The sequence below is a fragment of the Lichenostomus cassidix genome, chromosome 18 (assembly GCF_008360975.1).
Source record: "Lichenostomus cassidix isolate B80296 chromosome 18, HeHo_3.0, whole genome shotgun sequence".
Taxonomy (NCBI): Eukaryota; Metazoa; Chordata; class Aves; order Passeriformes; family Meliphagidae; genus Lichenostomus; species Lichenostomus cassidix.
In genome coordinates this window covers 744,189-768,824 of record NC_139498.1, presented here as the reverse complement: position 1 = coordinate 768,824, position 24,636 = coordinate 744,189, and the positions used below count along the sequence as shown (strand labels likewise).

At 38.9% G+C, this 24,636-nt stretch overlaps 1 protein-coding gene across 7 annotated transcripts in view; it reads right to left on the bottom strand.

The window, feature by feature from the left end:
• Window positions 1-24,636, bottom strand: part of HELZ (helicase with zinc finger) — a 77,405-nt gene that overhangs the window by 34,277 nt on the left and 18,492 nt on the right. For 6 of the 7 annotated variants that reach the window (XM_085077326.1, XM_085077329.1, XM_085077331.1 and 3 more), the window contains 12 exons: window positions 22,246-22,370; window positions 19,982-20,038; window positions 19,142-19,190; window positions 18,678-18,753; window positions 15,782-15,980; window positions 15,191-15,298; window positions 14,587-14,884; window positions 12,590-12,857; window positions 7,794-8,127; window positions 3,973-4,103; window positions 1,472-1,651; window positions 848-952 (listed from right to left, as the gene is read on the bottom strand). In XM_085077326.1, coding sequence (XP_084933452.1) covers window positions 848-952; window positions 1,472-1,651; window positions 3,973-4,103; window positions 7,794-8,127; window positions 12,590-12,857; window positions 14,587-14,884; window positions 15,191-15,298; window positions 15,782-15,980; window positions 18,678-18,753; window positions 19,142-19,190; window positions 19,982-20,038; window positions 22,246-22,370 — 1,930 coding nt within the window. The remainder of the gene's footprint in view (window positions 1-847; window positions 953-1,471; window positions 1,652-3,972; window positions 4,104-7,793; window positions 8,128-12,589; window positions 12,858-14,586; window positions 14,885-15,190; window positions 15,299-15,781; window positions 15,981-18,677; window positions 18,754-19,141; window positions 19,191-19,981; window positions 20,039-22,245; window positions 22,371-24,636) is intronic. The other variant, XM_085077328.1, reaches the window with a different exon arrangement.

The following is a 24,636-nucleotide window of genomic DNA, read 5'->3' as shown; positions in this document are numbered from 1 at the left end:
AGAATTCACACCTGTTGTAAATGCAGTCCTTTCACATAACTGCTCTGCCTTTACTGACATTGCATAAAATGTAAGTCCAGGATGGCTTTTAATAGCTAACAAGTAAACAGAGTCAATCCCTTAGTAATATTATGAACTCACCCACTGGCATTCAGAAAATGATGCCCATAATTTAATATATATATATACACACACCAAGTTAGCAGTATAAAGTATACATTGTGATTACTGAGCAAAATGTTCCCAGGAGCAGATTTATGTCCATAAATAAATCCTCCTTAACCACTCCCATGCATGTTTACCCTCCTTGCTCTTAAGCTTCCACTTTTCTTTCCCCTTAACTAATTTCCCCAAAACACCCTTGGTAAGCACATTCCAGTACATAAACAATCACTTCAAACTGACTGATCAGAAGAGGCCAAACTACTTTCACATCATTCTCTAAATAAGTAGCTCCTAAGACATCAAAATTTTTCTCCAAGAAGCCAGGTGAGGAGCCCCAGTTTCCAAATTAGCCTCGTAAATGTAAGTCAAAATTTGCAGAAATTAAAATACAATTTTATTTTATCATAGTAGCTTTTAGGGAAGCATATCAAAAGCTTGCTCAGTAGGAAAGACACATTTATCAACAGAATAATAAAAGCTTAAAAAAGGATGTCTTTATCTTTATTTAACAAATGACCCAAAATTATGTTACAATATTTCACATTCCTTTTAGGCTGTTTTGAAAAGCACTGCTAGTAATGCCAATATGCTTTTATGTTTTAAAAGTTCATTAACCTTTTTTATAGACACCTTTTCTTAAGAATAGTATTTTATAGATACATAATAAGCCTTAAAAAAATACCTGAGAGGTCTTGCCTGGGGATTGCCTGCTTCTACATATGGATGTAAATAATCCTTTATGTAGAGATCAGCAGCACTATTAGAATGGGTGCAAATGAGAATCCTGCTGGAATAAATGGATGCAAATAAAAAAGCAATGAAGAAACAGAAAACAATTCAAAGCAGTAGAATACAAAAAAAAGGAAACAGTGGCCATCTTCAGCACATTCCTCTTCAGGAAACTACTCACTAAGCTCCTGCACTTCCCATGATTCAGCACTCAGCTCAACCCCTCAGTTATCAGAAAATTTAAAGCTCAGTTTTTCAATAATTATTTTGTAATCATTAATCTAGACTTGATTTTAAAGAACAGCTTTTGTTATCAACCACACTGCCAAACTTCCCTTGCCGAGCAAATCGCAGCCATTCTACATAACTTCCATTTTTATTCATTTTGATCTAAATGGCAAATACAGGCTGAGATTATAACATCACTTTATCGTCCCAAACAATGATGGACAGTTTGGGTTTGTTTGTCTCTAAGCTGGATGAAAATTCTGTATTTTTACCTTCCACTTGAATTTAGGCCAGAAAATCCACTGTCTGAGCTCAGGGGTGCTGTGCCCGTTCAGTGCTCCTCTCTCACCTGGTGTCCTGCTGCTGGAGGATGTGCTTGACTGCCTGAGCCAGAGTGAAGGTTTTTCCTGTCCCATAGGGACCGATGATGAGCACAGGAGGCAGCTGGATGGACAGGGGGGTGGTGATTGCCAGAACAGCCTCCTTCTGCTTCGCGTTCAGCCGAGGGTCCAACTGCTCATCCCACTGCCTGCACAACAACCACAGCGTCAGCAACTGAGGCTCCAAAAGCCACTGCCAGGCAGACATTGAATGAGGGGAGATTTCAAAAGTGTTACAGGAATTAAAGAGCCTCTGCAGAGCTGCTGGATTGTCATTGAGGCACATGAAACAAATCAGCAGATCTAGCAAAATAATCACACGTTTTTAATCATAAAAATTTGGTATTTGCAATAACTCAGTCGTGGGGGGTTTAAATCTATTCCCAATGTACATCATTTCATGTAACAATAATCAACCTGCAGAACACCCATTTTAGAAGTATATACTGCACTGTCCCCTAGTAACAAAAGCAACTAAACATACAATGATTTCCTACCATTATCATGCCAAATAATAGGTATATTTGTTATGTTTCTTCCCTGCAGCCTTTGCATTGTCAGCTTTAAAGCCAACAGTTACACAACCCCAGGGCTTGGTAGAAGTTATCTACAATCAAATTAAAAAACTACTGGCTTCCAATTAACTACAAACTTCCTTTACTCCTTTTTTTTTTTAAAGATCACCAAGGCACACACCTCTAACTGGAAAGCAGTCTTAAAAAAGGGATTTTTGCTCTAAGCAGCCAGTGCTGCCAGCATGGGGGGAAGATGCTTTCAGAAAATTCCAATGAGCATATGAGGTTAAAGATCTCTAGACAGAGTTTTTAATATTCCCGCTGACAGATTTAAAAGTAGACATGCATAGTAAAAAACACCTGTCACTGCTGCACATATGGCCATACTTTAGTAATGTGATCTGCTTTGCTACGAGCACCACACTTCTTACAGACTGAGAAAGTGTCTGTTCAGTAGTAGTTAGCAACAGGGAGTAAGATCAAGAGAGAATTGACTGAACTCCTAACTTTTAAGATGCCTATGAACAACAAGCTGGCAAGAGACTAAGAAATACTGGAAAGGAACAGGGACATAAAACAAAAAGAGAAGAAAAACAGGGAAGACAGTTTGGAGTTAACTCGATTCTTAAGGAAGGACAAATCAAGCCACCAGATGGAAGTGATTTAAACTGAACTACAACCATTACATATATTATTTATGTATACAAAAAATACAAAAAATTATACCACCATATCAACTACAACTGATATGTATATGGAAAATAAAAGTTCAGACAGAAGTTCCACCCTACTTGACTTACCTCCTTTTTATAGAAATCACTGCTTGCTTCCAAACTATTCTTCAACACTATTTTCTTAAAAGATTCACTCAAAAGCTAATTAAGCCAGTGAACAGATTGTCATTGCCCTCCATTAGCTTTGTAGTGCAGCTCTGCACAGAACCATTCCCTTCATCCCCTCAGTGCTGGCAGAGCTCTGATGCACACAGTGATTATCCCACCCAGAACACTGATCCCACCCTTTGATTTACCTTCTTACACTTCCAGAGACAAGCTAAAATTTTTCCAGTAATCTTTGTTTTACAGTATCTCAGTCTCAGGCTTCTGACAGATCTTTCCTTTTCAGCCCTGGGCTATCTCCTGGTTTATCCTGCAGCACAATCACACTCCTAACTCTCACCTTCAAGACCCCACACGGCTCCTCCCAGGCCAGACAGACTATCAGTTCCACATTCCTCTCGTTTCCCTGCTCTCCAAGCACACAAACCTCATGCCTCTTTCATCAAGAGCAGAACACTGACCATACTCCCTGAGCCACACAGCCTCACAATTCTCTTCCCTCAGCTTCCTCTTGCAGACAAACTATTTTCACTGCATCAGCCTTAAGTTTCTTTAGAAGTATTTATATAACATAGGGGTTTATAATTTCATAAAGGAAACTGTGAGACATGTACAGAAAAAATCTCTGGGCTGCTTGCAAGTGCAGGCTGGTCCTGCAGGAGTCATTCCCACACCTTCCACAAGCACATCCTCAGGGATCTGGGGAAATCTGGGCTCATTGCAGCTCTGAAGTACTAATGGATCAGTGAACAGGACTCAGCACTGCTGGGATTCTGCACAGCAAACTCCTGAAGTGGCATTTCTGTTCCTGTACAGGATGTGTTTCCAGTGGAGGATGGCAGCACAGTAACCAACAGCAGCAGGTCTGCTTTCTGCACCACAGCTGAACTCTGACTGCTCCAAGCCCCCAGCTCAGGCACACAAAACCTCAGTGGGTTCTGCCCTGGGAGGATCACTGCCCTTGTTTATTCAGTGCAGTTGCAGTCCCTGCTCTGACCCCTCAGCAGGAATGAGGAGCTTTGCTCCCTGCTCCAGGACAGATCTCAGCCATCTGCTCTGAGAAGCTCAGTGCTGCATTAGCACAACCTCTGCTATGAAAGGGTTGGTGTTGTGTACCTGTTGGGACTCCAGGGGATGGTGGGAGTCATGCTGACATCTGGAAACAAAATGCTGTTGTCTTTAATCCTGTCCAAGGCATAATGCATTTCACAGAGGGGTAAGCGGTTCAGCTGGAACTGAAGTTCAACCTGCAGAGCAAACCAAGGAACAAACAGAGAGGTGAACAGAAAGGATTATTTAGAAAATGCTCATTAGACTTTGCTGCACATTTTTTCTCTTCCTGCAGACCACTGGCTCTCAGAAGAAAACAGCAGACAGCATTCAATCCAAAGATCTGTGATAAAATTAACTCACTAATTTTTTTTTTGTTTCGAATCAAAGATAAATACAGCATTCTCTCTAATTTAATTTTGTGGTTTGACTTTTAAGATTAGATTCCACTGTACTTTCAGAAAAAAATTAAAGGGAAAGCATCCTTGGAATTGTTTTTTAAATACAAAAAGAAGGCCTGGAAAATATTGTTGTCCTAAAACACTGTTTTTACAAATATAAGCTTTCATCTCTTATTGTAAGACAACCTCAAAAAAATGTCAGACCAGAAATTCCACCAGATCAACAGATGACACAAATCAGATGTGTGATCAGCAAAAATAAACCCAATTATTTCCAGTCAAACACTGGAATAGCATAACTTGTCTTTTTTGTTCAATTATTAGGATTCTCTAAAAGTTCATTTCTAACAATTAGCTGCTTGGTAACAATATATTCTTGGTTTTGTTCTCTCAGTTACAGATGTTTTAATGCTAGTAAATAAAAGATATTGCCAACATTAATTCTGGTACAAAGCCAGAAACATCAGGCAGAGCACTTAACATTGCTGATTGAATTCAGAACTGAACAATGGATAGTGAAGGTAGTTGACACATAAACACACTGAAAGGGTAAAGAGAAAAATACATTCTAAATTTGAACAAGGGAGAAAGCAGCTCCTGGGGAAATTATTCATAAAAACAGTTCACTCAGATTATCATTTACACATATTTAAATTTGCAATTATTAGTCTCTCCAGAAACAAATGAATCTGATGAGAACATTATGCTGAAGAACTCCACGTTCACAACACAGAAGCTTTTAGACAAAATCCAACACAGATCTGCACTAATATAAACCAGTGTAAAAGCACCAAAGCTGAAGAACTTGAAGTGACTAACACACATTTTTAGGTTTTTTTCCAAAGCACTGCTGTCACTATGTATTTATGTAATTATTGTGCTACAACTCTAATAAGCATTTTTTATTAAATAGAAGTAAATAAGTTCCTTTCTGAGATTTATAATGAGTGTGAACATGTTACAAACAGCAGCCAAATTACTGCAACCTGTCTGGAAAAGCACCCCTCATTTACCTGGAAATACCAATTATTCTACAATTTCTACAGCCATCTGTACTGAGAGATTCCACAACCCAGAGGCTGTTCTGTGCTACCAGTGATGAGAAGAACAGAAAGAGCAAAGATGAGCTGAGTTTGTCCATCAGCACCATCAGCTGAAGGTGCAGCACTCCATGGCAGCCCAGGAAAATGCCATGGAGGTCTCAATCCTTCCAAATGTACCTCCATGCCCCTGGCAACAATCTGCTCTCAGATCTAATCACTTTCTCCTCTAGCACTCACTGATTCACTGTTAGTCTGTTCTTACTTAAGTACTCTTTAATCTCATGGTAATTAATGCTACCAACCAGAAAGTTCAACAAACACAAAGCAATACTAGAACACATTTTTATAATTATCTTTTTTGACAACTTATATAAAAACCTTAAAAAGTCCTTGTCAGTTGAAAAGGAAGGAAGGAAAAGTGATCACTTCTCTTTCAAAGCCACATAAACTTCCCTCAGGAAGCCTCTCCTCTGGAGGAAAATTCCCCATGTAGAGGAATAATTTATCCTTCGGGATTTAACTAATTGTTGTACCTGACACTCCTTCATCTGCCCACAATTCTCTTCCTACCACAGGCATCACACTTGTGCACCAGTGAAGTTTATTACTTGCAGATAATCTCCTACAAAAGGATTTGTAAATTAGCATTTTCTTTTTCCTCCTCTTCTTTCAGCATTACAGCATTCATATCATTAGGTAGCATGCAAAATCAACACTAGCTTTGCTGTAAATAAACAATGTTTGCTTGTATCCCTGCAGAGTGCAGCCATTAACTTTCCATCTCTGGCAGATATAAAGACATTAAATATTCATCTTGACTATCACATTTTACAGCAAGATGTACAACCATAAGTCTGAAGACAAGGGCAGCAACAAATCTGACAACGTTAAGCATGAGGTGTTTGTAACTGCTAGGAAAACCTTTTTTAAATAGGACACAGAACGTTCAAGAATTGCTTTTCCCCACCGTGCAGGTTGTGCCCCTCAGGGCTGGCACTGCAGCAGTGACAGCACAGCTCCTGTCACCTCCAGCTCCTTCCCCAGCTCTGTCCTACCAGCCCCACTCAGGGATTTGCCCCCCAGCCACGTCCTGCAGATGTTTGGGGAAGAATGCTACCCCAATGGCAATGATCCCAAACTATGGTTTGATCTGTCTGGGGAAAATACTTTTGCCCAGACAGACCCAAGGCTGACAAAAGAGCACACAATGCTACGAGGGTAATTTAAATGCAGAAAAACTGTGATGCTCATCTGGGTGACACTTTAACAGCCCCTTCTGGGAGCCCAAGCAAGGTGCCTGGCATTAAATATCTCCTATTATCTACCTGAATTCACCACTTTCTTAACAGCTTGTGATTTGTTTTGCTTTTAATGCTGCTTGGATGGAATCAAATAGTTCTGTTTGCTGTTGCAGAGCACTGAATGAGGCCATCTGGGAAGGAGAGGTGTGTAACCTGCTTTAATACACATCCCACATCAGAAAACAGTGGGAAAGGAAGTTAATGCACTGCCAGGTTCACAGAACAGAGGAACCACTCCAAAAATAAAACAGTGGCAGCAGCCACGGTGCTTTAAAGTTCACTACCCCACCTGTATGAATGGTTTGCTTGATAACAGCAGAATTGTGTATTTATTATGGTTAAGCCAGAACAGCAGGCAAACAAGGCACCACCAAGTTTCTGAGACTAATTATAAGAGAAAAAGGAAAGAAACCACCCGACTTATCCAAAGCCACAAAATCAAAGCAGTTTTATCAGTGTTTGAGAATTACATAGGGAATATCAACTCTACTGAAGAGAGCAGCAAAAATCTCCAGCATCTTTAACAAAAACTCTGTACATCCAAATTACAACCTTCTCAGCTCTAGCCTGAGCAAACCTTTCCAAAATTTCAGTTAATACTTAATTAAAAATAAACCACTCACAATTAAAATTCACTCAAATACAGGTAATGCTTTAAGAATCTGACCACCAGTTCAGTGATACACATATGAAGTACTAAATGATTGTACAAACAACTTTAGGACCCAATTTCTAATGCAGAATAAATCTGCTGCCTCAGGCCAAGATTTATGAGACACTCAAGGAAAAATTAGCCAATTTGTGAAGCCCCAGCTCATTTTGCATTCCAGTTGAGTTTCCAATAGAATCAATTAGTAAGTTTAATTATTGTTTTAAGAAAATAAACACAAAACCAAGAGCTCAGAACACCAGAAGTCTTCCCAGACCAATTATCCATGTTAAATTAAGACATTAAGATTCTTGCATATGTTCCCCCAAAACAAAGTAAATGGGAGGAGATAAACCTTAGGTGAAAATGCATTCATCCCAGGCAATTCCAGTGACCTTAACCTGAGGTTATTTCTGTTTGGTAAGCAGATCAGTTTTGGAGCCAAAGCTAACAGAAGACAAAGAGCTCTGACACAACTTCCACCCAGACCTACCTGCATCTCACAGTCTGCCCGAAGGTTCAGCTCCTCGCAGCATTCCCTGGAGACCCTCAAGAAGATATAATCCTTTGTCTTCTCCTCGATAGCTGCTTCATAAACCTTCTCTTTGGTTCCTTGGCTCTGTGCTGACTTTTCTTTAGTGACAGGCAATAAATAAACAGCATTGACTTTGGTCATCACCAGCCGTCCAGCCAAAGTGTCTTCAGAAAGCGTCTCAGTGAGCTTAAAGCGGCCAAAAAGTTGTCCATTTTGGGCATATTTTGCACCTCCAGAAACACCAGTGAGCATGAAGCTTGCTACAATCTGCAATTGCACTTTTATGTTGAACCTAAGTGAGAAAGCATCGAGTCAGTGCACAAAAATGCTCTCAGATTCTGAAATTCCAGGCGTTCAGAGGGAAGATACACTGCATTAATTAATTTTTAAGTACAAACAAGTACAGTCAAACTGGCCCTTCGTAAGCATGCAGCTGTCAAACATCCACACTTTTTCCTTTTGACTGTAGCCTAAAAAGTATATATTTAAAAGAATCAACATCTATGAAGTTTAAAAAAAGAGCCCTCACAAGAGAGAAACAAATACTAGACATCAAAAAAAGCTTGGAGTGGATGAATTACGTCCCAAAGCAGTAAAAATTTCTATTTAAATAGTCTGTAATCCTATGTTAGGTATGCAAGGAGAGACAGGCAAAGAACAGAGCAAGATTCCCATTTATCCCATCTGTCTCTTCCAGGCTGCACACCAAAGAGGGCAATCTCCATCCTAAAAGTTCAATGGCATTATACCTATAATTCAGAGGAATTGATTAAAATCAATCAGAGGAATTGATTAAAAATGTGTTGAAACAAATCAGATTGCAGGCATTAAAATGATATAATTTCATTTGAAATGAGGGAATGGCATCACAGGCTCAGCCCTATAAACCATCTATCCACAGAATTCCTATTAGCAGCAGCTTCCTGCTGTAAGCAGAGATGTAACAAATTCATTCACTGCAGTTATTTTCCACAAGTCACATGCACAACATATTAAAGTGACTTATTAGCACACTTTATTGACCTCTCACCATTACACAGTAATCTCTTCCTAGTGTGTTAGGGTTTTTGAACAGATTGCTTCAACCTGATTTTATAAAGAACAAAGGGGGAAAAAAACTCTGACAGTAACAGTATTCTGTTCTCTCATTGGCAACTTTTTCTAAGTTTGCAACAAATTACAGAAAAAAAGTAAAACCCACTCATAAATTAAATAAAACCTCTTGGAAAAATACCTTATTTTCTTACAATACTTTTCATACTCATGATGGGGGTTTTTGATCTGTTCTTCTTATATTTTCTATTTTAACCTAATAAACTGGTAATTGATCATTAAGCCCTGCAGTATCAATAATCATTAGCCTCTAACACTAAAATCCAACATTTTAGCTTGCTTGGTAATTAAACATCTACCACACCAATCAAATACATTTTTTCAGGTCTGGCAAATCACAAGTCTTGCACAAAAGCTGCAAGTTTGCCCCCATGTGGTAACAGTGGCTTTACATAATGTGGGCATTGTCAGACCCAGACGCTCCAAAAGTAAGGGAAGTTTTCTTATCTAGCAGGGATTTGTTTGGTTCATCATGACCATCAATGCTCCTGCACAAGCTACAGTGAAAGCATTCACCCAATCCTTCTGATTTCCACGTGTGCCAGTGAAAAACCCAAACCAAAAACCAAGCTTTCTTCTCTGCAAGTGCTGCACTATTCCAAAGGAGTTATCAGCAAGCCAGCAACATCTGAAACTGCTCAGATCTCCTTGTTAAATGCTATATAAAACATTTAACTGAGTAACAAGGACTGGGAATTCTTACTGAGATAGAATCATTTGCTATTGTGAATTTATTTTGTTGAAACTTCCCTACAGTTGATCCCTATGCTGCTGAATATGTATCAGCTCAAATTCAGATTTTTATAAATGGCTGCAAAGCAGTTTTATTGCCTTTCTGAGACAAGGCACAGGTTAGTGTTTTCATTAATGTGCTGAAGGGAATCTCAAGTTTAGATTATCAAGCGATTTCCATTGAGCAAGCTGACACCTTCTGGCAAACTACAAAACTGCAACACTCTCTCAGGATTTCATTTTTAAAAAATCAGAAGTTGCTTCTTTCATCCACTTCTTGCCCTTGTTTTGCAGGGTTAGACAAAATAAGGTTTTCAGTCAGGCTTCTAAAAAACAAACCAAATCTTTGATTTCCTCCTAAGCACTGCAATTGCCTACCTGCAGTGTCCACTGAGCAGCTACAAGAAAACCTGTTGTTCATATTTAAAACCACCAAATAATGACGAAGAAAGACTTCATAAATCATTAATCATGCAGCAGCAATGCAAACAACGAACTCCCCAAAGGCAAATAAAGCCATCCTGGACAAAGCCCCAGGTGCCACTTTGCAGGAGCACATTCAGCACATTTGCTGTGCCACTGACACCTGCAGGGCTCGGGCTGTGCAGTGAGACACCTGCCAGGGCACTGATCAATGGAGCACACTGCCATGACAAAAGCACTTTTATTCTCCATCAGAGCCAGGATCTGACGAGTTCACAGCCTTGAGGATAAATCTGCTCTGTAATTCTGGTGGCACGGAAGGAGCTGTCTGTCACCTCACACACTTCAGTGTTCCTACAAGAAAATCTTCCAGTCACTCGAACAAGTATATATTGCTTTTCTCTTCAATATGCAAGAGAGAAGGGAAGAGTTTTAAAACCATGAACACATATTACCACTCTCCAAAACTAAACTACTATCAAGGTTGGAACATTGCTTTGCTTTTCCTCAAACACAGTGTGTTTGCACCTGGAAATTCGACAGCAGTGACTCCCTTACTATTCTACTTGGTGATACTCACATGGAGCAACTTGTATAAATGCCTCTTGAAATATTAAAATAAGCATGATTTAAAGGAAAAATTCTCTGAAACTATCCAGAACTCCCTTATAACTGAATTGAAGACATGGTAGACCCACTGCAACTTTCACCCAATACTGAACAGTTCCACTCAGGTGATTCCACAGAAAGTCTGAAACAGCATTTTCCTCGACAGTGAGGATCATCAGCATTGTTAAAAAGCAAGGACTCACTTCAGCCTGAGCTGCAGCCACTGTGTTACTCCAGTGCTGTCAGAGGAGACCAGGCTGACAATCCCACTCTTTACAATGTACATTCACAAACCTTTCCAGTGAACAGCTCATCAACACTGTCATCCTGGCACCACTTCAGAGGTGTTACAACCCACTTGCATCTGTATTTCTCAGCCCATTTCAAGGCTTGCAACCCTGACACTTCACTAGAGAATACTGAGTGTGTGATCTTAGCCACAGAGGAGTGGAGATGTGTGCTGGTTTGAGCCTTGTTGCAATAAAGTGGGTCAGCTACAAGATCAAAAGAATATTTCTGTCATCAACACTATCAAAACAGAAGATTTCAAGAACATTATTAACACTTACTTGTAACTTATCAAGCAATAACTTATTGCTGCACCACATCATCCAAAGGGGAAGCATTACATACAGGATACACTTATTTTTATTTCATTTCACCAGGTTTGCTGCTCTTTAGTTTCCTATGAGGCATGAGAGTGCAACTCTCAAGGTGAAAAATCACTCAATAAAAATATTGCTCGTGTTTTGATCATATTTCATAATATTTACTTTAAATGCACTTCTGTTTCAAAAAGCCTGTTTATAAATACGTATGATGGAGAGTATTTCTGTGTGCTGGAAGCAGAGCTCATGCATGGCTCCTCCATGTGTGAGACTCAGGAGCAAAGCACAGCAGTGATAAAAGATATGAAGAAATAGTTCAAATACTGCCCTTCAGCTGAGATTAAAAAAAAATAAATTGAACCATTTTTCTGCATTAGAAATACAGCTACTCAAAATATTTTCTTTCTAAGTTCTAGAGGGGTATTTCAATAGAACCTCTGTAGTTCCAGAGTGGTTCTTCATCTTAAAAAAAGACTTCCTGAGTTGGAACATTCAGTAATTGATAAAACTAAATTTGCTACAAAATCAGGCTAAAAGGATGTTATATCTTTTAGACTTCCCATTCTGACTAGTGCAACACTTCAAAACTCTTTAGTGCCACAGGAATGCAGGAAAAATTTCTGACCACAAATACTGAACTACAGAAAAAATGTCCCCATGAGGACTGTAAGTGAGAATTTCACACCTTTTTCCTAAATCCATACTTTTCATGCAGCTACTCCAGTTGGGTAATCTGTACATAACCCCTAAAGACACAACAAACCAAACAATGCATATTATATGCTTTTTATTAGGAACTTTGCTTCAGAAGCTGGGTGTCAACCTATTTAGGAAATAAATAAAGTCAGCTGCCACACCATCACAAGATCAGTTTGATCCACCCACAATTCAACCCTTTATACAAAGATTTGATATATTCCTTGGCTATAACCTACTTTCACACAGGAACAAAAATACAACTATTAGTAATATATTCTTGTATAGACAGACAAAACCTAGAAATAAAATTAATTAACAAAACTATGTACAACAGCTGCTTAGTGACTGCAACTGTAAGCACAGACTGATACTGTTTGTTTGCAATGAATTAGCAGTAATTTATATTTGTTAAGTGCTAACAACCTTTACCAAACATTACTATTCCTAGACTCATTCAGGTTCACTTCAAAGAAACAGGAAGACTCAGTATTTTAAAGAAGCAGGTAAGATTAATGAAAAAAGCTGCCATCCTCATTTTAATAGGAGTATTTTTATAAAGGAATCACTTACTTGCTAACTTCCTTATACTGTGCTATTTCCTCAATATAAAGGAGGTCGTGGAGCCGTGACTGATAGTTGGTCTTGGTCAGTGATTTGTCCAGCACAGATTGTGTGAACAGCTGGTCAGCAGACAGAGGGATTTGGTATCTGGTGAGAAGGCTCTTCTCCAATTCAGTAGTTTCATTAGGCTCAAACTCCACAATAGTCTTAGAGGTGGAATCCCAACGCTTGGCTGTGGTCAGGAGCTGTTGCCTTGCGTGCATCAGGTATTCAAGGTCTGCAGGGAGACAGAGCAGGGAAGGAGCTAACTACAAACCCCAGGAGCTTTGGGTTTATTGCAACAAAAACCCAACCAAACCCACTGCTAAAACCAATCCCCTCCAAGATAATGACCTAAAACAGGCAGGAGTCTCCTCTGCCCAGAGCACCTTTGGGAAGCACAGGCAGATTCCTCCCATCCCTGCTTTCCAGGTGTGCACAGAGAGCAAAGCAGGCTCTCCAAGAGTAGCAGAAAATAAACATTCTGTAGGTAGCAAATAGAATGAATAAAGACAAAGAAAGCCCTTTTATTTCAATAATCACCAGCAGCTTTGAAAGACTTGGCACTGCAATATGCCTTAAAACCCAACTGCAATATCACCTCATTTCAAAACATTAAACACTGAGAACCCTAAAATGTGTATTATAAAACTTAGAAGGTCATAAAAACAAGTTGATAAACCAGCTGGTAAGGAATCATTGCATTTGCAACACTGTGAAAGCCTTTTAAAAAATTCTACAGCCCCCTATTCTAAGTATGGTCCAGACAGTTGCATAAAGCAGCTAAAGCTACTTTACTAAACAAAACTTAGGAAATGTGACCTAACAGGATATAAAATTAGAAAATTAAAAGGAAATTAATTTTTCAGTATACCCTAATTTCAGGGACCACATAGCTTAGATGAGAAACAGAAGACCAAGAAGTATTTGTCTCCAGCCACCTAAAATATATCCATTAATACCACAAAACCACTATGACAACAGTGAATCAGTTAACAGAATTGCAGTTAAATTGCAGAGCTGAAAATATTTGGCATTTATAGTCAAGCTATGCTATCTTAATGTATAATCTCTGAGTAAGATTTAACATAGGTATCCAGGATATCACACCAACGCTGAAAAATGTGCAAAAAAGACATTTTCAAATTCAAATTAAATCCTTAACATCATCTTGACTGTCTTTAGTCTAAATAAGAAAAAAACCCCAGCATTTTAGCAAAAGAAATCTACATTCATCTTGACTATGACTACAGGAACATGGCTTCTCTTACTCACTGATCTCATGTGTTCATCAAGAAGACACATTTAAATACACATTAAAATCCCTCAAGCCTGAACCATATCAGTTGCACAGCAAGAAAAAGTCCAAATTTGTGTGGTTTGTGTGTCTGAAATAACATCACCATAAATGAAGCTTTCTCTGACACAAATCACAGCTCAGATCCCAAAAGCTCAGTGATTATGCTGGGACTGACTCCTTGCTTGCTGGAAAGAGCCATTTAATTTAAAGCCTCACTGGAGAGGCTTTCCCTGCAAGCCTGACATAAACAGCTCCTGTTTGCACAGATTGCACATACAGTGACACTTTCTTAAAGAGCAGTTTGTACATAATCAGTGCACAGAAAACTTCCTACAGCTCCCCTTTCCTGCTGAAAATAAAGACTCCAAAATGCAGAATGGAGGCTCCTCCATTAAAATATTTTAATGTTGACCTTTCATTCCTGCCTAAACATCTAGACAGGGCCCTCAATCCTGACCCAGAGTAAGTTATATTCCAATTATCTGCCTGATTTAGACCTTCTGAAGCTTCTGTCCACTCTTTACATTCACATCTATGAAGAACAAAACATACAGTGGAAGACATTCACGAGCTGTTGACAGAGATGCTGTTCTGCCCAAAGCTGAAAAGACAAGAGATGGAATGAAAGATCCCCATTACTGCAAAAAGAAAAGTTTTACTACATTACCTTCAGTAGAAGCAGCATCAATCATCACTCGTTGCATGAGGACTGGTTCTAATCCAAAGTCAAACACCACCGTTTGGCGAAAAGTTCCAAAGATTTCCGTGTTAAAGGCTATACTGACTTTGTATATATAATGATCTATTCCATTCTGGACCATCTTTCCTCCTATCCATTCCTGACAGTTTTCTGGAACTTCCTGGGATACCTGGGTAGTGCTGTCTCCAGCAGATATTGCAACGATACTGAAGTGAGGGCGATGGGCATCGTACAGCAATGCCACTCGATACAGCATTCTTGCAGGCTAGAAAAGAAACACCAAGGCTGAAATACTGAAATAACTTCAGGAATATCTTCATTTGCAATTAGATAAAGAGGGTTTGTAAGAACTCTCAGCTTCTCAGAGCAGGTGCAGGTCCTGCCTGATTTCCAGAAATCTGGACAGTTGGTATATGATCACCAGAGCTGCTGGGAGAACAGAGAGAGAGGAGGGATGGTGCTAGGAAGTTTCTCTATTTTATGAATGATGCAACTGAAATCTTAACTGCAAAAGGTTATAGGTTGCATTCTGCTTATTACTGACTCACTTTCAAAAGATAAGTAGTCCTACCTTACACGTGAGAGCAAATGTCCATGTCTGGTGAGACTTTTTGGTGGTGACAGTTACTGAGAGCTCAGGATTATGCTCTACTCTCACTCCTTCTACACATTCACTAAGCTAGATAAAGAAAAAGAAGGTAACATTAAACATCTACAAGCAGTATCAAAATACAAACATCCAGGAAAAGGCAGCATTTTTTTAATAGAAAGAGGAAAGAATGGTTTCCTAGACTGTGCAGGGTTGATGCAAATACCACTCAGGGATTTGTTAAATTCACTAAGTTGTGAAAGCTTCACCATTTACACCTCTGCAGTTTAACACATTCTGCCATCTCATTCAGGGAACAGGAATACCATGGGACTTCCCTGACCCATCCTGCACTGGAACAGTGAATATGCAAAATGAACAAGCTGTGACTAAACCACAAATCAGCCTAAGTCTCTCTGCAAGCAGATCTAGGGCAGGACGGAAAGGGGAGCAGATGATTTGGACAATTACTTGGTGATGAGTGATTCGACCAGCTCTGACCATAAGGGCCAAAACCAGGCTATCTGTTAGTTTTCAATCTGAGCACACAGGGAAGCAGTATATTTTCCTTACCACTTTCTCAGGAGATAATGAATTCATCCATTTCTCAATCAGGGTTTCCATATAACTGCCTGAGCACTGTTTGTTCTCCTTCTGCTGTTTCAACCGGATCAAGCGGGAAGCATAGCGTTTTTGCCATTCTGTTAGCTCCTCCTGGGAATGGGCTGAAGTACACTGGGCACCATACCTGCAGATCCCCTGCTCTAAAAATCTACAGCAAACAGGAAAAAACATCATGCCTTGAACTTTATGGCCTCCAGTTAAAATAAAATGTATCGGAATTATGCTTGTAAAGCCAGAAGGATATTCTTTAAGTTTCTCTCCCAGAACTAAAGGCAGTTTAGTCCATGTGAATTAAATTTGGAAATATATATATTTATATAGCATTTTGTAAGGGAGGCAGCAGCTTCTCTTATTGCAAAGCCCATAAAACAATATCAAATTTCTTAGAAACAGAGGGGCACACAAGTCTTAAGAAATTTCCAGCTTTAAAGCAAACAGAATCAAGTGTTTGTACAGCAATTCACACCAGGAGATCACAGAGCATCCCTGAAATGACTAGGCACTGTATTAATATGCACAAAGCCCCCTGCTCATCAAGGGCAAAGCAAAGATGTAACATAATTTCTTCCAGTGGTTACATGATTAGCTGATAAATACTCATTCAGCAGCTTTTCCTGGAGCAACAGTGACATCACATGGTGCTTTCTACTAAATACAATTACACAGAAATCTCTCAAGGAAAAGGTTTCATCCTCTCCTTTGGAAAGGGTGTATTGGTCTAAGGGATCTATTCTGGCAGACATTAGGAATTCCTTAAACAAATACATTTTTCCATTTAGTGGCATGTGCTGATGTATCAAATTAAAGCTATCCCAAAGTCCTGTATACAACTGAAGCATTCTAGTCCTCAGAATTTACTGCAAGTCTGGGCAAATGCCTGTATAACTTGGGAACTACTTTTATAATTTAACTTTGTGTTAAAATTATAAACCACAAGGCAGTAGCTGCACCTTCATCATTCTTCAAAACTGAAGCACTTAAAAAATTGATGACAAAATGAAAATGAAATAGGGGGAGAGGCTTAAGTTCTGAAGGTACCAAGAAAGCATTGGATATACAGAATAAAATTAGGCCAGGAGACTGTTTTGTTTGTTTGTCTTGCAAAAGGAGACTATAAAAAGTTAATGCAAACATCACATTTTTTATTTCCACAGTACCTGTGTCATATAATTGAAATAAACTGTGAACTTTGAGCTATGAGACAAAACCAAGCCACACCTGAGTGACACAAAAACCTTGCAGCACAAGTAGCTGCATATCTAGGTCACACTTGCATCAGTGGTTATAATTTGTCTTAGCATACACTTTTCCTTTAAGAAATGTATTTGGGAGTTTGTATGCCCAAATTGCAAACAAAACAAACACAACCTGTAACACTGTGTTACTAAAGGTCTTCTCAAGCTATGTTTCTTAATATATTTTAAATTAAAATGTTTTTCTTGGCAGTCAATTTCAGTATTTTTACTGTCAGTTTTCCAATTCATCACTGCATTAGAATGCTAAAGTACAATTATGATTTTCACAGCCTAAAGTAAATGGAGTGCAAGCATAAAAAAATGCTGACCTGTTCTTTTAACCTACATAGCAGATTTAAAATCAAGTGGTTTTCCTTTTCATTTTTTAATAGGAAAGCATACGTTAAAATTTATCATCATTATGCAGCTTTTCCAAGATCCCATTGTTCATATTTTTACCATTTTTCTTTTTCCTCATTTTTACTTTCTTATTTAATGCCTCCTGCAATTCCATAGCTTCATTATCCAGAATAAATATGCTGCACTCCTCCTGCTTTATGGCACACAGGGGAAAAATAAACCAGAGCTTCAAAAATCCATATTCAGTACCTGAAGTGCCTCCTGACATGGAACTCAAATCTTTAGTCCCTGGTCAGAGATGCTGTTCAGAGGGATTTGCTGAGTAAGGAAAATCCTTCTCACTGCAAGGGTTAACTGAGCATAAAGCTCATTACAGCTTTAGTGGAAAAATGTTTCAGAGCAATGGTTGGAAACATGGCATAGATGTTACTCAACAGAAGATCATCACAAGCTAAAAACTGTAAATATCTGCTTTTTTTAAATTGCTGAATAAGCACCAGACATGATTAAGAGTCAACAAGAGTTGCCAAGATTTAGCATCTCTAGAAAATCATGCCAAAAGTAGCTCAAATTCAGCAATTCAGTCATGTCATTTAAAAAGCAGGTCAGAGCTTTTGAAAATAATTTGCATTCGTTACATAAATGGCAGAATCAAGTGCATAATGATGGTTCCTCTGCATATATATTAATACAGTTTTATGTAGAGCAATGACAATTAACACCACAAAATACAGGCAATATTGACCTGGAAAGGACAAGGAGAAATACCAACACAAGCCACTGGATCTTCTCTGTGCATTTCAATTTATGCAAAAGGGAAGTAATGAGATCTGAGGGAAATTCTACTTTTTTTTTATCTGAAGATGAAGTCCATCTACCAACAAAGTCCATTTATCTGAAGGCAGCATCCTAACCTGACTGTGCTTCAGTCTGCTTACACTGCTGCCTGGGGAGCTTTCCACACCTCTGAAATCATCCAAAATAGAAAAGGTAAGGGAGAAAGACAGATGCTGACCTGTCACTGAAAAAAGCCCCTCAAACCACTGAATTATGAAAATGGAGTTAGTGAGTTTGTTCTACAAACGGAAGTGTTTCTGGATAAACTGACCCTTCCAAAAACCTGTGAACAGCTCAGCTCCTGTTCCAACAAGTACCTTCACCTTCCTGGCCTCCTAATCATTCTGTCAGCAGGAAAATAAAAGAGGAGCCCCTGTGATCCCCTGGAGGATTGAAGAGAAGCAAAGGTTTACCTTTTACAGAGGGTGTATTCCTCGCTGCTCGTGACGCCGCGGGGAGGAGGGCGGAAGTGCCAACCATCCCTGCACCCTGCGAGACACAACTGGGTTAGCTCCCCCACTGCCAAGGGCTTCCAGCCACACAGCAGCTGCTCTGAGCATCAGCTCCACGTGCAGCTGAACACAGGCAAAATTATCCCCCCCAAATCAATTTACAATCCCTAACGAACTCATTTAAAGCAAAGGCAAGTTTCAAACCGTTTGCAGAACGGAGCAGGCTCTGATGGAGCCCCTGGTCAATAAACAGGAATTTCTGCCTCCAAACCCAGTCAACACTGAGAATTCTACCTCAGTCATTGGGCTCATCACAGCAGTCAAGTCCCTTTTTTGCTTTTTGCCTGCAATGCAGCACTGAGCATTCAGCAGGATCCAAGTCTTCTCACTAGGAAATTATGTAGCTTTAAAATTGAGTTACATACCTTCTTCTAAATCTTCTACATGATATCCTGATGGTACTTTACCAGCTGCCTACAATTATAGAAAAAAGCCCACAGTTATAAAGGAACACAAAACAATTCCATCAACAAGAACTGCTGTCAAAATGGGTTTTAGAACAACTATTACAAAAATATCAATCATAGGTTGAAATCACTTCCAGTTTCAAGCCCCGCTGATAACAGGGATTCTGATGATAACAGGAATTCTGACAGAACACCCAGTCAACTGTTAGAAGAGAATTTTAGAGATTTTTACAAGACCAAATTCCACCCTGTGATCAACTTAATGTGGACTGCAGTGGATTTCTAAAACACCAAAAACAAAACTTCATTGATAAGTCTTTCAGGTTTCAATCTATATCAAAAATAAAGCTCAAATAAATGACTAAGCGTAAGGGAAAAAAAAGGGGTAATTTGATCAGTAGACATGACCGTTTGACCTCCAGGAACAAACAAAAGCTTGATTGAGAAGGTATTTATATTGTTAAAAAATTTCTGAAGTCATGTTTATTACTTCAGACTTATTTCCAACAAACAAAAACACAACAAATAAATAAATAAATAAAGCAGATCTAAATGCTTGGAATTCTTTCTACTTACTACTTCAAGAATCAACAACCTAGTAGCAACATTTTTTATTTTCTCATACATCCTGCAAGACTGAAAAGCTCCTGAAGAGGTTGGTGGCTAAAGAGCCACAGAGCAGTGGAAACAATACTCTTTGCTCCAGTTTGTCCCCAGTGATCTCCTGGGACACACAGAGAGCCTTTCAGCTGCTTCAGGCACTGCTCAGGGTTTTCCCAATAATATCCTCATTCTTACCTCTGTTTCAGCAAGAAGTGTTTTCAGCCGTGTCAGATCTTTAGTTACCATCCCGTTCTGGGGGAAGAAAGAATATTAATTATTGAACACATAAACCTTCATGGGCATTAAACCACAGCAACTCAATTAATTTCCCCCTCAACACCAGGAGAAGAAGGAAAAATGAGTTTGACTCACCACGACAGTTTTAAATGATACTAAATAAAACTGAGCAAACATTGTGGTGAAAAAGGGAATTCTACCCTGGCCAAAACCAGGACTAGACTTACAGCAAGTATCAATACAGGCAAATTCAGGAAAGCACCATATTAAGAAGAACATGAGGTAAAAAATATACCATGGTAACTGCAACAGTTTAGCTCTGAAGAATTAATATAACAATCTTTCACTGCTGTTGCAATGATGGATTCATTTCTTTTTAAGGATCTACTTTACAGATCACTAATTTCTGCAGCTCCATAACTCTTCCTGCCCTGGCATAGACTTTGTAATTTTTGGAGTTTTCCTTCAAAAGAAAAGATTAGCAATGTAACTAACTGTGTAGTCAAGAACATCTGAAGTAAAAATCTTTTAAAATCGAATTTCTGTGAAATATATAGGTATTTGCAACAATTTCACACTCGTGTGAGTCAAAACTTTGATTAAAGGAACCCAGACCTGTGGGGTTTATTTCAATAATCTCTTGCCAAAATTTAATTAAGTGCTACTACATTTATTAGACTTCTCCACGTTCTGACTGTGCTAGTGAGCAGCAGAAATTACTCTTTGCTGAAAACTTACACACTTAACAATCCTCACATTTAGGCTTTTTCCAAAATGATTTTTCAGTTTTTCAGCAGAAGGCTAAAATTTGAACTTGTTGAGCTTAAAAGTATTAGAGCAAAAAAATGTTCCCAAGAATCATTCTCTTAAACCACTGGGGAGGAAACTGGATGGATTCCAACACTCCAATAAATTAATTCTAAAACTTTGTTTCACTTCTTCTTTCAGACAATGGCACAAGTCAGTAAATCACTTGCTGATTTTAATATTCCTACTGAAAACAACTGTGTCTAACAACCCAAAGCTTGTAAAAACCTCTCAAACTCTGCTTTGGGATGACACTCTGGAACTCTATACAAAGCTACCTTTATTTGCACAACAACAGCTCAAAACAAGGGCACTCTACATTCCCTGCAATAAGGCTATTTTACTAATTTTTCCTGAAGGCAAGTTTCCTTCAGCCTCACCAGGAATTTTTCAATGAACCATTTTTTCATTAGAAAATAGCTAAACAAAAAAAAAAAAAAAGGAAAAAAAAAGAAAAAAAAAAAAAGAAAAAAAAAAAGAAAAGGAAAAAAACCTTTTCTTTATGTAAAAATAGCCAAAGGCTGGGGGAAGGGAATTCAGGATACCAGGATACAGACCAGACAGACAAACAGAACTCTCAAAAACAACCTACTGATTGAGTTAAGCACCAAGACACAGGAGACAGGACCCAATCTCAAGGTAAGAGGCTCTCCTGCACATTTCTGAGGTCACATGTTCCTCTCAGGCTGACCAAGCTATGACCATGTTTCTGGGTTTATCACAACCAGCAGCTCATGGTGATCAACTGCCTATTTAATCCAGATTACAGAAATTAAAAGCACACTGTTCTTTAGAGATTTCCATATGTCCCCAATTTTGCCCATATGAGCAGTCACAGAAGAGTCAGAAGTTACTTACCTGTCTGGGGTTAAAAGCATCTTTACAAGTTTTAACAGTTCAAGGGTAAAATAGAAGCTTTGAACTCAAACCTTTATCTTTGTCTTGAAATGCAAAGCTTTTTTTCTTTCCCTGAAAAGCTTTTTATGTTGTCTTACAACTTATCATGGGCCAGTTATTCCAAAGTCCAATCAATAATTCTTCTGCTTTAATGGATAGAATTCCTGAAGCCCATTCAAAATGGGGTCAGGTACAATTGAGAATAAGCAAGTAAAAGTTTGAGATTTATATTATTCTTGTCAATCACACAAACAGGCAAATTCATTTTACATTCCCTGAGGATTCAGGGCCAACACTGACGAAACTTTTCAAAATCCTAATTCTGAAACACTGGTTATGCAACAACCTGGCATCACAATGACATATGTGTGCTCATCTATTTACCTTTTCCATACAAGTCATTTTTTTGCAACCTGCCATCGAAACATATGCTGGAAAGTTTGCTATTAAACAGATTTTTGAAAAGAAGGAAATATAAAGCTGTTTTTTTAATGAAATCATGTAGCAAACCCACTTACCAGTGACTCCCCCATCAGTGATTTGGAAAGGACGTTGGACACAACTTGCAGCTTCCCGGTGAGGTGCATGCAGCAGAGCACTGCCCGCAGAGATCCATCGCCCTTGGCCAGCCCCTCGCCCAGCACTGCAACACAGAGAGCCTCCATCACCCTCAGCACAACACACTTGGTTTAGCTCACAGATACAGTCCTCCTTCACCCTTAACAAGAAGACAAAGTCTGAAGCTTAGGTTGAATCCATGGCTTCTTGGATGCGAATTAAGTGTCATGTGCTGTTATCTAATATTAACTTGAAGCTTGTCTCCCACCATCTAATAAGTGCTGCACATGAGCTCAAAAAAGGTTGTCATGTTTACGTGCTAAAATAGACATAAATTAAATATGGGAAGGGTAAATTCAAATATCTGACACAGACACAAAGGACCTCCTCTCACAGAAAGGGTAAAAAAGAAATAGCAACCAACAAGCTCTCAGTAACACAAACATGCTCAGGAAGATCCATTCATGCTCACAAAACATGCCCTGTCGATTCCAAAAATAGCCAACCTCCTCATGGGCAATTCCTGCTCCTTTAAAAGGGCTTCTATTCACTTATGCTGCAAAGTGTGGCATATAGGAACGATTGTTTGAGCCCAGAAATTCACAGGCTCCCTGTAAGAGCAAACTCTGCAAATGCTTCCTAGCACGGCATCAGCAGTGCCAAACAGACACTCTGCTGAACATTTCCAGCAGGACAGCATTTATTGCAGTTATTTCATGATACAGACGTGCTTCAGACAAGCTGCAACAACACTTAACCACACGTATTACCTGTCCAGAAACCCAAACGCCACAGTGACTAAAAAGCTTAGCAAGCTAAGTGTGTGAATTGAAAAGAAGGCTGGACAGTTGTTTAAAATTAAGGAATTATGAAATAACTGTTATTGCAGGCAACATCAACATCTGTGTTTATACTGCTACTCATGCAGATTCAAACAGCCCCTCTTAGTGCTAACAGGAATTTTACATTCACCACAACTTCAGGATTACATTTTAGAATAATAAATCAAAACTCCTCACTCAAGAGGCATTCACATCGTTAACAGAAATTGCATTAAAGACTCAATAAATAAATAAATAGTCCCACAAAATTTTTAAATAAAAACAGCTAGGCATCTCTTCAAACTGCAATGGTAACTAAATCCTTTTTTATAAAGTGCCTCCAAGATTAGTCTGAATTCACCACACTCATAGTACTGACCACATTGCCAAAAATAGACCTTGCTTCCCAAATCAGAAGCAGAAGCGCCAAAAATAGCTTTAACATGTCTGACAGTTTGCTATTTTAATCTCAAATATTAAATCTCCAATTATGATGTTTCATATCACTATCTGCATAATATCACCAAGCTAAAACATATGGTTGCACATAAAAAGTTGCAACACATCAACCAGTATCTTTTGGGAAAGATTTGCAGAATAATTTAACAGATTTTAAGTTATCATCATTCCCTGTAACACTGCAAGCAGCATACTATAAGGAACATGTATTTCTCCAGCTATTCCAAAATACACTGATCACTGTGGCTCAAATAAAACCATCATAGCTGTGCAACATGTCAAGTCTTGTAAAAAGGCAGAACAGAGAACAGCAGCTTGAATAAAGCTTTGTTGATTATAGAAATCCAGTGAGTATCAAGGAGTGGGAGTATCAAGTAGTCCATGCTAAGGTTGTTCCTTCCCAACGATATTTCAAACACAAAACCAAAACTAAGACCTTGTGGGATCATAAATGCCCTAAATGTCATGTGCTGGGCTGCAATTGATAACCACACATCATGGAGAACCACAACCCAATCATTCATTCGTATATTCATAAAATATGGTATGTGTGTATATGTGTGTATATATATAGATATAAACACATACACAGCATTTTTATATACATACATAAATATGGCATTAGTAAGTTCAAAAATGTCCTCAGTTTTAGATCTGGAAAAAAATATGTGCAGAACATGCTGGCATGAATGAAGGCAATTAACATTAATAGGGATGCTATTTCTTCATTACTAGTATACATTTAAAAGCTGTTTTTTCTACTTAGTTTTTTAAAAAGAAGATAGTGATCAGTGGTCCCATTGCACCCAGCTCTATGCCCATCCAGTGAGAGACACCAAGCAGTTCCCATGACAGTTTCCTGGAGACACTGCTAACTGACACAAACACCAAGGAAGTCCCCCAGATGAATGTCACCCCTGTCCCCTGTGACAAACCCATCAGAGCTCATCAATGAGAACACTGCTTATTTAAAACAGCAACCTCCCTCCTACCTCCTTCAACCAGCATTCAGCTTTCCATGTCTCTCACTTCTTTTGCCATCATGAAAGACAACTCTGAGGATAGTCAGAG